This window comes from Hetaerina americana, unplaced genomic scaffold (assembly GCF_022747635.1).
Source record: "Hetaerina americana unplaced genomic scaffold, ioHetAmer1.1.p SCAF_12, whole genome shotgun sequence".
Classification (NCBI taxonomy): Eukaryota; Metazoa; Arthropoda; class Insecta; order Odonata; family Calopterygidae; genus Hetaerina; species Hetaerina americana.
In genome coordinates, this window is record NW_027286292.1 from 14905673 (window position 1) to 14919568 (window position 13896).

General features: G+C 35.2%; 1 protein-coding gene across 2 annotated transcripts in view; it reads left to right on the forward strand.

Annotated features, from left to right (window-relative positions):
- Positions 1-13896, forward strand: part of LOC139685704 (terminal uridylyltransferase 4-like) — a 49337-nt gene that overhangs the window by 16264 nt on the left and 19177 nt on the right. For both annotated transcript variants that reach the window (XM_071582718.1, XM_071582719.1), the window contains exons 8-11: positions 2155-2340; positions 9490-9938; positions 12889-13036; positions 13115-13302. In XM_071582718.1, coding sequence (XP_071438819.1) covers positions 2155-2340; positions 9490-9938; positions 12889-13036; positions 13115-13302 — 971 coding nt within the window. The remainder of the gene's footprint in view (positions 1-2154; positions 2341-9489; positions 9939-12888; positions 13037-13114; positions 13303-13896) is intronic.

Consider the following 13896-nt stretch of genomic DNA (forward strand, 5'->3'; position numbering starts at 1 on the left):
CCTTATGCATTAGTTTGAGATAAAAAATTGTCTTTTAAAATAACCTGATGGCAGAGCTGATCAAACAGGGAATTCATACTTAAATTGTTCAAGTTTGGACTGTCATCTGAGGAGAGTATTTATAGTAATGCCATCAATTTAATTTGTTTAAGTAGGTAAAACTGGACATTCTGTAGTCTCTTACCAGAGGAAGGACTCGATGGATAATGATAATGAGTGACATCGGCCATTTGGTTGTAGAGGGGAGTAGTATTGTGAAATCCATGATGAAAAATTCCTTTTGTCTACCTTAGATGTAAATTTTCCTTTGCAGCTAAAATAGTAATGGATACAGTCAAAACATGGGTTTATTTTGGTATATTTTTCTCTAATCTTTGTTCATTGCTGATCAACAGATGGTGTTACTTCCTTTGTTTGAGCTGCCAAAATGAAGGGAACTCCGGGTCGACTTTTGTTTTTAGCTTTGCTTTCTTTGTGTAGAATCCCTTTGAAAAAGAGGGCCTTAAGACTCTTGTACAGAAATCATTCATTCGTTTTCACTGTGTAAATGAAGGCTTGCTTTGTAGGAATGACTTACAGTACAATCTAGGAAATAAGCTGAATCTTTAAAAATATTTTTTGCCAATCTTGTGACATCACATCATTTGATGACTATTTTTTTTTAATTTTGGGCACTAGATGAAATCGCAGTGATTGGAACATTTACCCTTTCCATGTGCTTCGTTTTATCTCCTCTTGCTTTATTTTCATACATTTCTAGAACAACAAAATATTTTTCAATATTTGATTTACAATTTTGGTAATTGCTAATCAAGATCTAAAATGCAATTTATGTTGTAGTTATTGAATATTTAATGATAGTATTCAAATGTATCTCATATAAATCCAATAGCATTTTCAAATTTTAAAGTTAAAGTATTTGTTTAGTGAAAAAGATATTAGCTTATTCAATAAAAAAAATATCTGAAGTTTTCCACTGATTTACATTTTGATTATAATAAGTTTTGATGTATTAAATCATCAATGAGTAAACTTTTTTGCATTGCTATGACAAAAAATATATTTTTTGTCATAGCAATGGTAGTTGTGAAAGTGTTTGAGGAAATATTGATATTTCTGACACCTTACTTGGCCATTATTTTCTGGTTTTTAGGTCCTCTTGGAACTGGATTGACAGAGCTTTCTCTCCTTTTCATAATGTCTGGTGCAAAATAAAAATTTTGTGCTAATGTATTCTTTCCTGTAAATATATTGTTCTAACAATTTTCCATTTTATATCATTGTTTTAATTTTGCACACTCATGTTAACTATTTTGTACGAGGGTCATCCGGAAAGTAGTACCCGTTCGTGAAATAAAAAGACAAAAGTAAATATTAACAAACATAAAAAATTTTATTTGAAAGAGGATACTTTAAACTACTTCTCAACATAATCTCCAAGCAAATTAAGGCATTTGTCATAACGTGTGACAAGTTTCTGTATTCCTGCTGCATAGTCCTTCGCCGCCAGCTCATTGAGATACGCGAGGGACCCATCTTGCACAAATTTTTGCATAATGCAGATGGTGTTTAACAATTTCATGAACAATTGTTCGAGAAACATTGGGAAAATGCTCACAGATGTCATCAATTGTGACGCGCCGATCGTTCCTCACGAATTCGTCAACTGAGCTCACCAGTTGGTCTGTAATGACAGACGGTCTCCCCGAACGCTCATCGTCGTGTGTGTTCCCCCTCCCCATGTTGAAGTTGCGACACCACCGCCGAACAGACGACTCGTCCATTACATTGTCTCCATACACCTCCTTTAATTGGCGATGAATATCACATGGGCGAACGTTTCTTGCATTGAGGAATTTAATCACTGCCCTCACTTCACAACTGGCGGCGTTCTCAATTTTTTTAAACATTGTAAACAATCACAGAAACAACACAGGCAATGCTAGCGTCACGCAACTTGGCTCAGAGAAGGCAGACAAGCCACTGAAGCTATCTGACCTCGTCCAGCGGCTACTCGCGTCGTCAGCACTTCATGCGGCACGAACGGGTACTACTTTCCGGATGACCCTCGTATATTCTTATTGGTATCAGTCATGCACTGTTTGCTATTAATGATTTGTTTTTAATTCATACATTTTAATTTTCTTTAACTAGAGCCATCTGAACTGGATGGAAAGTGGCAGGGACAGAATAAGATGTCTGTTGGAAATCTCTGGCTTGGACTCCTGAGATTTTATGCAATTGATTATGCACACTCGGAAAGGGTTGTTTGTATTCGAAAAAGGGCTCCCCTTAAGAGAACTGTGAAGAACTGGATTGGGAAACGCACTGCAATTGAAGGTCAGTTACTTGTGTCTTAGAAAGTCTTGGGTCACCCAAGTATGTAAGATCCAGGGAGGGTTTTGGCAAGAAATATGAAGTAATACCCATGTTCGCTAGTAAACGATATTTGCAGTAGTTGGTGTTATGAGCGTAGAAGAGATGGCATAGCATCCATTGTGCCACTCGGAAATCCAATAGTGCCCCTATTCTCTCTGATACACATTAGCAACATAAATAAAGTTCCTGTGTAAAGGCAGGGGTAATTATTTTGACAATGGCATAGGGGAAATAAAGGGAAGTGAAGATGATGGAAGGAAATCAAGATTTTAGCTAGTAGAAGTTGCAGTGTCATAATTTTACTGATTGGTTAATGATTAGGGATCAATAATGAATTTTAACAAATTTACTGTGATGGTATTTTGGAGAAAAAGAAATGGAAAGATCGGATGTATATATCAAAAAGTTAAGATCAAATTTAGGTATTTAGAGCAAGATAAGTGCTTGAGTATTGAAAGGCATATAGATGGGCAAACTATTTGGTTATGGTTTTAGAAGTTGGTATCATTAAATTGGTTGTGGAGTAGTGTTTTGAGTAATTAAAAGCAATGTTATTTTGAACTGGTAAGGCTACACTTATAATATATAGAAAGTAATCAAGATCCATCGTTGAAATTATCAATGAAGAAATTGATATAGATCAGTTAGATTTAATCTTAAGGTTTCCACGATGTCTATCTGATGGGTGCTCCATGCTGTTTCTGGGAATTTCCATTGTACAAACAAGCCAACCTAAATGAAGTATGATGGAATTTTAGTTAAAGTAAAATTAAAACCCCTTTGAATATGAAAGGAACATGCATGATTAGTACATTTTTTAAGTATCTGGACCCTTGGGTTTGCTTGTGACAACATGAGGGAATTAGATGCCATACACTTTATTGGGAAATCACTGGATCATAATTGGTTAAAATAAGATAAATATATTCCAGCAGATGCATTTACCATATTTCCTGGCCCTTAAGAAGACACGTTTTTCAAAATGTGCTCTTAAATCAGCCTATATCTCTTGGGCCTACATCTTACGTACATGTGCATAACTTCAGCCTATAAGTGTCAGCTGATTTGTCGGAAAATACTTGCTATTAGGTATTGTTTTTGCATCAGGGATAGAAAATGGTTGCTGTTATTAAAAATTTCAATAATATCACTGTTTTGAGTCATTAGTAAGCAACAGAGTTTTAATAATTCGGCGAAAGTACTTCCTAAAAAATTCCAAAATAAAACGTACTCATAAACGTATACACTTTAGTGCTTATAGTTACATCTTACATGTGGTGCAGCTACGAAACTTAATATGCATTGAGCCAATTAGGATTTAGCCTGTCTGCTAATACAAACATGCATAGTACCTCTCGAGATGAACTCGGGAGTCTACAGGCATTCAGGTTAATTAGTATCAGAGTTTCATCAAGGCATGGAAAATGGTTGCTTTAATGCATATTTTGATAATATCTAAATAATTACAGAAACTCTGGTCACATAAAAAGTTAAAATAATCTCATGGAATCTATAGAGAGTACATTGTAATACAATATTGCATTAAAACTTTAAATCGTGAATTATCCCTCAGAACATGGAAACAAGGCAGTTGAAAGGCGTTTATGCAGTGATGATAAATTTCTGGGATTCTACAATGGATAAATAATGTGTGTTAAGCTACTAATTTTTTAAAATGACTTCAATTTTCGGAGTATTTGTTTATTTATTTAACGACTGTATTGGGGAGAGATTGAGATCACCTAACCCCTATACGGTAGAAACTTATAATATGAGCATTATCCATTCCGCGATCTTTCTCGTAAACCGAAACACTCGTTTAGTGAAACAACATTTTGCATATAAATTAATGTGAAACATGATGATGCATTCCATATCAAAAGAAACAAATTATGTGTAAGGTTTATTCAAAGAAAATTATGTATACATTGTTTTGGATCAAGGATCACATTCCCCTTTTCTTCTATTGCGGAATGAAACAACTGGGATGTGAACTCAATTTGTAAAAGCAATAAATAATCAAAATACATTGTTAATTATTTATGATATGTACCTAATTCCTGCTGACTAGAAAGCTGTCAAAAGATATGCTTCCGCTGATGCTTCAAAATCTGGTGAAAATGAGACTTAAGAATGATTGTGAAATAAATCTATGGTGCACATGACCACTGCCTTATTAGGGCCATACATTGTATGCATTGTATGATGCAAAAGTTTCCTGTGACCTCCTCATCTCATATAGCCTGCTGTTTTGGACTTAACACTTGTTGAAGGCTCATGGAGTTTCTGAATGGTAAACAAGCAGCGGTTTAATTTTCATACTGCCACTCACACTTGTGCAAAATAGCAGTGGGTGATGGCTTTTCATTACCTTGTGGTTGGCTAATGCATTCTCTTTTACTGTTATGCCCACAAATATAGGTCCATTTTGGCATTTTCTTCCAGGAAATACTGTCTTGTTACAAATAAAAACATGTGTCTAGTAACTCAGAATCTACGAGCTTTTAGAAGTCACCAATGAAGCTCTCTGCTGCCTTTGACTCGGAGCTTGCTGCTTTGCCATGCTTCACAATGCCACAGATGATGATTCTTCTCGGTAACTTCCTTAACCATGCATGGCTCCTCTTAAATACTTGTTCGGTCGTTGATGATCTTGACATTTTATTAGAGAGGTCAAGGAAAATCACTTGCCCCTTCTCACATATTATATTCTTGTTAATGGTGTCACATCGCAATTGCTTTTCATTAATGCATAGGAGAAGTAACCTTGCAACATCGTTGAGAATACGTAACTTTTGTCTAGATACTCTTGTCATTCTATTTGAAGCATCTGTCCCCTTAGTCTTGTCCGTATTCTAGGATAAAATGCCAATTGTTGATGTGCGTGAAAGTTCAGCCATGCTCACACCTTACTCGTAATTTTCAATGATTTTACTTTTTATTTTTATTGTTATTTTTTTTTAAATTCTCTTATGAAATTCTACTTATGGATTTTTATTTGGGGTAAATTTTGAAACTCTGTTCAAAATGTTATTGAACTTTGCACTAAAAAATCACTAATAAATAGTTTGCGCAAAAGTTAGGAAAAATGTGTGATCATTAGTAGCACTGAAATGTTAGCGGAAAGAGTGCTTTACACAAACTGAAGTGGCAGGCTTGCAATCAACCTGGGAATTCCCCTCTCCTCATCACTTGTTATGCAAAAAGTCACTTATTAAGGGAGTTATTTTATGGACCAATATTTTTACTCATTATGGGAATTATGCTGTCTGAGGTTCCACTGTAATAGCATGGAAGGAAAAGCAGAAAGTTTTACAAATTTGGGAACTAGAATATCTTGCTATCAATGGGAATAATTAGATCCTAAACTTTTTGCACTAAGTTAATTCTATGGTCGGCAAATTCCTCATGTAGGCATAGTCTCACAAGTATTTGGGGGTTAATACTGAGTGACAATTTTGACTGGCAATCTCACATGGATGATATGGTAAAAAAATGGCAACAGGTACTTTCATGATCTGTAAATTAATCCCAACTACCTCTTCAGATGTAAAAAACTAGAGTAAAACTCCTTATTTGCACTTATATGGGGACCCCAAGAAAAAATCATAAAACACAGGACAATTCAAACAGTAGGAAAAGTGGAATTTTTACTTTGCATGTTTAATTACAGAAGTCATTGTCTATAGTATCATTGTCATCATGATAACCTTCACCTGGAATTTATGCATCACAAGAAGTACAAAATCATGTCTTCCTAAAGCAGTTATATATTATAGAACCCTTAACTTGCTTCCATGACCATAATATGTAGTGTAAGGATCTAGTGCACTCAATTTGAATTTCCTTTATACTCCTACCACATTCATGCAGAGTTATTTATTTCTGTGCAGTTAATTTTCAATAATGTGCTTTTAACGAGTGAATTATATCTAAATCAAGTGGTTGTAGCTCACAAGAACATAACTTTTAATTGTTCAGGAGCTCATCACTGTCATAATGTTTTCATGGAGGCAGTGCGAATGATCCCAGTTGTCAGTCACCATTTCTTTCATTTTTCACACTTCAGCATGTTTGGGACAAAGGCATTTCCATTCCTCATATTTTAAACTTATGTTCGACGTGAATAGTCTCCCTCAGTTGTTATTACAATGCATAAATTACATAACTAACTCCTTTTCAGACAATGTATTCATTTCATAGCATGAATCTTTTCCTTGCAGACTGAGATTATGAGTTCAAGTAGTTCACGTTGTTGTCACTGGTGGCACTCAATATGACCACTATATTAAAGTTCCTCGATAAAACCATTCACATTACTGCTCTTTCCCATTTTTTGAGATGTAAATTTACGAAACAAAGTTTTGTTTAATAAAGGCTGATGTACATGAGTGACTGTTATAGAATGTGAAATCTTTTAATCCAACTCATAATAATGCAAATAGCAGAATTGCTGAAAATGAAATTGTGTAAATATGGGGTTCCACAGACGTAGTAAGAATATGAAATTTTGTGGAACATGAGAAAATTGTAAATTGCAGGAAAACAAATACTGATAATGCAGAGATGGGGTTCCTGTATTACACATACAAAAATCCATTCCTGCTAATCTTATGGTGTAATCTTTTCAGGATGAACTAGTGCTATGGCAAATGCCTTCTACATGCAAAATATGTTTTTGAAAGATTCTGTAAAAGGTCCTGTGGTTTATTTGAAATTGTCAAAAAAGGTTAACACCCTAGTGTTAAAAAATTTGCTTAAACCTTGTGGACTGTGACTCAATCCATGAAACAAGTAATTCTTGTGGCATTGTATGTACAGCATTTCATCGTAACAATTTGTCCCTTAAATTTTGGAATGCAAAAGGACATCTCAGTAGCTCAACTGGCTTAAGCACTTGGCTGGGCATGAAGGGATCTTGGTTTGAATATCCCAGTTAAGGTAAATGATTTTTACCCTTTAAAATTGTTTCAACTAATCAAAAAATCGTAGGAATTCATCATCACTGCTGTTTACATCATTTCCGCAGTTATTTTCACTGGAGTTTCTCACTTTTCTCATACACAATGTCATCTTCACTTCCATCTAGTGTATTACTCATGCCACATTTTCTAACTTTAAAGTTTCTGCCAGGACTTTTTCACCCCCTCACAAGCCCCAGAAATTGGCATCAGTTTCTTTCTTCCCATCAGTATGATGCCATGAGTAGGTGCCTTAATCTATTTTATCCATTCTTCACGCATTAATATCTTGAATATTTTATGGACTGAAACATCATGAAGCTAATCCATCAGGAATCACAGCAAGAAGTCTTTAGTTCAGTAGCAAGGCTTTTTACCGACTCTTTTTCCTGGGCCTTAAACTGATCACAGATCAGTAAAAATGATATCTTTAGACGGCCACCTGAACCACACCTGTGACTACAGCTTCATACCCCTTCTATCCTTTGGGATGAACATGAATACAAATTCCATGTGGAATGTTGCGATTAGTCAGTGTTTTTTGTTTAAAGATTAATGAAGGAGAGAGTTTTGGACCATTAGCTCATTGCACAATAAAAACAGTGTAGCATGTCTTCTCATTACCAGAAGTTTTTACTATTACTGTCTTAGCACCTTTATTGTCCACTGTTCTATTGTATGACGCATTGAACATCAAGGGCATCTCATCCAATTCCCTCTTTCTATTTCAAAACATCCTTTTTCTCAAGTTTATGAAGTATTTGTGATATTATTTACCCTGTATTTCATATTCATTCGGTCGTTTTTGTGCTATTGTAGTTCTGGTTCAAATGTACATACCTTTTCTCTTATTGAATCTCTTGCATCCAGAAATCCCAGAAAAATATGCAGTAGACATACCTATCATCAATTTCTCTTATCCATTAAGTTCATTTTTTTCCAGCAGCAATCTTGGTTTTCTGGTGATTTATTATCCAGTTCTTAGCAATTTCCTCGAGCTTTGTCCACTTAGGAGCGCGAAATATGTATTTACTGAAGCCATCTTCTGCTACCTCCATTCTTTTTGTATTCTTCTCAGTCTAAGGTAGACCAATAAACCTTTAAGCTGACCTGTTTCCATGACCTGAAGTATAATTCATGACTTCAATTGTAAGTGTTAATACTGTAGGACAATCTTCTCTCTTTAGATCCCTTGAAATTATTCTAATTTTAACTCTTTATGCAACTCTTAGTTTTTCTTAATAATTTGATATGATCAAAATTTGTAATAAAGGCAACAATATATTATGACTTAACATCGCTTTCATACTACTTATCGGGAGGTGTGCAATATAATAGCATAGAGGGATGACATCCCCACTTACCCAATATACATAAGTTTCCTTAGTTTTTCTTATTATTATGATGTTATCAAAATTTGTAATAAAGACTACCCATTTTCTATACCTTTACATCGCTCTAATACTACTTGCGGTTGAAAGTCTGTAGCCTCAGTTTATGGGGAGAGATGCAATGTATTAGCAGAGGGGTGACATCGTGTTAGCCCAATGGACATAAGTTTTACGGAAGCACCACATGTGAGTTGAAACTTACCTGAAAAATAAACCTTTTGCAATGATTGTTATTATAACTTTTTTAAAATAATGGAATATTAATGAATTTATCTGTATGTTAAATTCACAACCTGTCAACATGACTGGTGGGACAAATTCTGTATTGAATATATTTTTCAAATTAAAATTTTAAAATATGATTGAGAGACAGAAACCTCACTTCTTCTTGATTTTTGGATTATTTTTCATTATTATTTTGTATTGAATTACCTGTAATAATTAATTAATTTTCATAAATTATTCTCTGATGATAAACTTATGAAGTCGTGGTAGCTATTAAGAAGTTATTTCCACTTTTAACTCCCAATTTGAAGGACAATGCCTTATACTGGTAATTGTTAAGTATTTATTTAAGTGGTTGAAATACATGTATTCGTTGTAGTTTAATGCAATCAAAATTTTCATTTAGTGTTGCAATGCTCTTATCTATAAATATAGTGAATAATATTAAAGATTTCAACTTTAATTGATTTTCAAATTTTTTAGGGAGCCAAAATATATTCATGGCATGATGTCTTTTTTTTGTCTTTTTACAGATCCATTTAGTGTGAAGCGGAATGTTTCACGCACAATCATACATAATTTCAGCTTTAAATACATAATGACGTGCTTTCGCAAGAGTTATCTGTATTATGGAATTCCTCTGACTTCGAGAGGACATCTCTATGCAAACATTCAACCCTCTTATCCTAAACTTGAAAGCAACGAGGAACACTTAAAAATGAATAGTGCACTTTCACAATATTTGTTGAAGATTTGCAGGAAAAATGATATTTTTTGCTTTGAAGATCTGCCGTCAACTGAGGCATCAGCAAGTGAATGCAATGACAGTCGGCTAAATGCAATTGCTGCATCAAAATTAGCGGGAGAAAAAAGTAAATATGTTGTGGCAGAAGAACTTTCACTGGAAGATGCTATTTTGTTCAGTAATCACATTAGGAGTGGAATGATCCAGTATGATTTTGTGGCAGAAAATGGTAACAAGGTAGGCACATAGTTTATTTTATTTCTTAAAAGTTATGACGAATATTGCTATCTTTTACTCGAAATCTTGTGTCTGGAAATAAATGTTGTTGATTTCATGTCTCTTCCTTTCTTTGTGTTTTCAAGAATGTAGTAGCCAAAGTTGCCTCGTTCTATGTTGGCAGAATTGTGTTGTATTGCATTGAAATGTAAACGGTGTATCCGAAAACTATCTGACCTGCGTTAATATCTCCGCATTGGTGCTAATCTTCTTCATCCGGGCCGTGGCATCCTTCGAAGTAGTCCCCATTTGATTGAACCATATGCTCCCAGTGGTCCTTCCACATCTTAAAGCAGTCCTCGAATCCAGATTTTGGAATGGCTTTCAGCTTGCGCGTCGCATTACTCTATGTCATGGAAGTGCTTTCCTTTGAGTGCCATTTTCAATTTTAGGAACATCCAAAGTGTTTTGCCAAAAATTGCTACACAAGGTTCGATAAATGCGCTGGCGCATTATCGTGGTGAAGCCAGTCAGCGCTTGACCAGAGATGCGGTCTGTTTCTTCTCACAGTATCAAGCAATCTTTCCAGAACTTTAACGTAATATTCTTTGCTGATCCCACAATAAAATAAAATATAATTAAAAAAACGAGGTCGGATACTTTTTGGACACACCTTGTTTTCTTCATTGCATAAAAGTATTTTTATTTCTTTCTCTTAATTGATACGGGGAAAAATAGTGAAGAGAAAGAGTAGATGATGAGAGGCAGTATTTCTTTCCAATATCTTTTTTGAAATTTCAGAAATATATTGCATGTTGTTTAGAATTCCTATCTTCACTTTGATGGATAAAGATTTTCTCTTCAAATTTTATTTTGGTTAACTTCATTTGCAGCCTGAAACAATGACATTCTCGGGAACTTATCATTATGGTTGTGAACAACCTACCCCACTGGCTGTCGATTTCGAGAGGTCTTGAGTCTTAATGCTGTGAAGCTTTAATTAGTTGGAGGAATATGTGTGAGCTCAGTGCTAATCATATTCACAGCTAATCAGCATATTTGGCCTCCTATATGGAGTTTCATAATGTGTTCTTCTATTTTTTATTACATTTTTTAAATATGAAATAACGATCTGGTGTAGTATGACATAATTCTTTACTTATTATTATATTTTGCATATAAATTTCTTGAAGCAAGCAGAACCTGTAAAGCTCATATGTAGATTTCCAATGTCTTAGTCCGCATGAGGCAGAGCACTCACAGCGCAATCAATTGTGCTGTGAGTGCTCTGCCTTCTACATTGGGCAAACCGGGAGGAAATTCAGTGATCGTGTAAAGTAACATTACCCCTTTTTTATAAATGGAAATATTTCTTCCGAATTTGCCGAGCACCTTATAGAAAACAACCACTCCAGTGACTTTGTCCCTAAAATTCTACATTTAGAGAAAAAAGGCTTTAGATTAGATGCCTTGGAACGGTTGGAAATTTCCAAGAACAGTCATCATTAGGGTATGTTAGTTAATGACCTAACTTATTCCTCCCGTTCCCCCCTCCTGGACTTCCCTCTGTTCCACAGCCCTTCTCCCCCCCTGACGCCTTACCCAACCGCCCTCTCCCACCCGGACGTCATGCCCAACCACCTTCTCCCCCTCCACCCAAACATACACAACAGTTTCCCTTCCCTTTCCCCTCCTCCCACTTCTCAAACACCTTCCCCCTCCTCTTCTCTGTCTATTATATAAAGCTCTGTGTCTTTCTGTACTTTACCTGATGATGACTTTGTAAGTCGAAACCTGGGTCATGTTTAATAAAAAATATATGTGGAATAACCAAGTATTTATTTTCTGAGTTTTACTTTTTTTTTAAATTGAGGTAGTTTTTCCAAAATGGTAAATGAATAATTTGATTACTGTTATGAAAATGTTTTGTTAATAAAATTTAACATTAATGAAAAAGAATAAATAAATGTATCTAAACAGTGCATGTGAATTAAATAATATTTTTGGCTTTTATAGATGTTTCACTTTATTATCTGCTCATTGTTACAGTTGCACTCCCTCTAATATTACTATTAAACCCTTGTTCTTGAATACCATTTAAAAATGTAAATCAGTATTATCTATCTGGTGTAACAAAATACTTTCCTACTACACCATACCACCATAATAACTTCTTGCTTCAGTTTTATTTTTCATGAATTATTTATGTGTGGTAGCACACACAAATATTCTTCCTTAATTCTGTTGAGTGTGCATTATTACAGTTAAGCCTCTTTCCATGGCCTCTTTCAATAAGGGGTAGCCTCCTCAATCAGCTGTAGGCCTTAGGTTTTTACAATTGGCCACTCCTGTGATCAGTGACCATTAAGGCTTCTTCACAAGCACTGCATAGTTTTATGTTCCTGCTAGAAGCAGCTAAAGGATACCTTCATATTTTTTGGGGAAAATATCTGAACTTAAGTTTAAAAGAAATTATTTTGAAGTATAATTATGTATGAAATAGTCATGAAATTTTAATTGCCCATGGTATATGTTGACTGGGACCATGTGGAAACTTGTGGGAGACCAAACATGTGGAAAAATCGGACTATTTTCAATCAAATTTGTACTCTAGTGTGACCCCTCCGTGAGTGTGTGTGAATAAAAGTAAACCTTACTTTGGATTTAATGTTAAGCTTGTTATCCCATTCTGCTCTCCTGTTGATGAAACGAAATAAGTGTTTGCATACATGTTGTAAAGATTTTAGTTACTTGACAATGTTCATTCTTTTCAAGACCAGATGGAGTTTAATTCAGAACGGAGGTTAACATATATGTCTCTTCAGTAGTAGGCATAGTGGCTCTTCAGTAGTAGGCAGTAGCATGCAGGTTTCTGCATTGAGAAGCTAGTAAAGGGAGAATAATCATTAAATTGATATTGCTATTTTGTGCTGGGATAAACTAAGTAGAATGGGATGATTTTGCCTTTCAGATCCCTCCTACAATCTGTGCCATTTGCAGCAATGATGGTCATTCAAAATCTCAATGTCCAGATGCCCGTCTACCACCGTTAGAGCAGTTGCCACCAATGACAGAGGCATTCATGTCACATATTAATGATTTTTGTGAATATGTGTATGGTAGGTTGGAAAAATTGAGTAATATATGATTAAGAGGCTTATTATAATATTCTAAAGTGATTTAATTTCTCATTACAGATAATAATTCACAGAATCGCAATGATATCATGACTAGAAAATTGATTTTGAATCAGCTACAAGGGTACTTAAGTGCTTATTATCCTGATGTACAACTGTCATTATTTGGATCATCTTCAAATGGGTTTGGCTTCAGGAACTCGGACATTGATATTTGCCTAACGTTTAAGGGAAATAGCACTGGCCAGGTAAGATAAACTTATTTTACATGCCATTTCGTTTAGGTACTACAATTGTTTCTGCTCACTTAAATATTAGTTTAGTGGATGGGTTTTGCATTGATATACTCATAGTTAATTTACTATGTAATGCTTGCTGTTTTATGGGTGCAGTAGCGATGGCTATACTTCTGTTCTAATCTCTCACGAAGCTGTTACAACAGATGTTTAGCGGACTGTACTTGGCTGCTGAACATATCGGAAACATATTCAATTTAAAATATTGAAAAGAGGGAGAAGGCATAGCATATTCATGCCCATGGCATTACCTGTGTGAACTAGGTTTTAGGTACTCCTAAATTAAACTCCTTTTATTCTGATGGTTTTTCCACTGGCAGGAATTTAGAAAGAAATTTCATAAGTTAGTGACTCCAAAACTTTTTCACTGTATGATGTCTTGACTCATGGGTGGTTGGCTGAAGCTTGCTATGAAATGTGGTCTGTGCAATAAATGCACAAAACTGGTGCAATCTGGCGGCCATGACACGGACTATAGCCCCGCTCACTAGCGGCGCTAGTTGCCTGAGACCCAATGAGCCATCTGTGCTTCGTGGATTGTCGAGC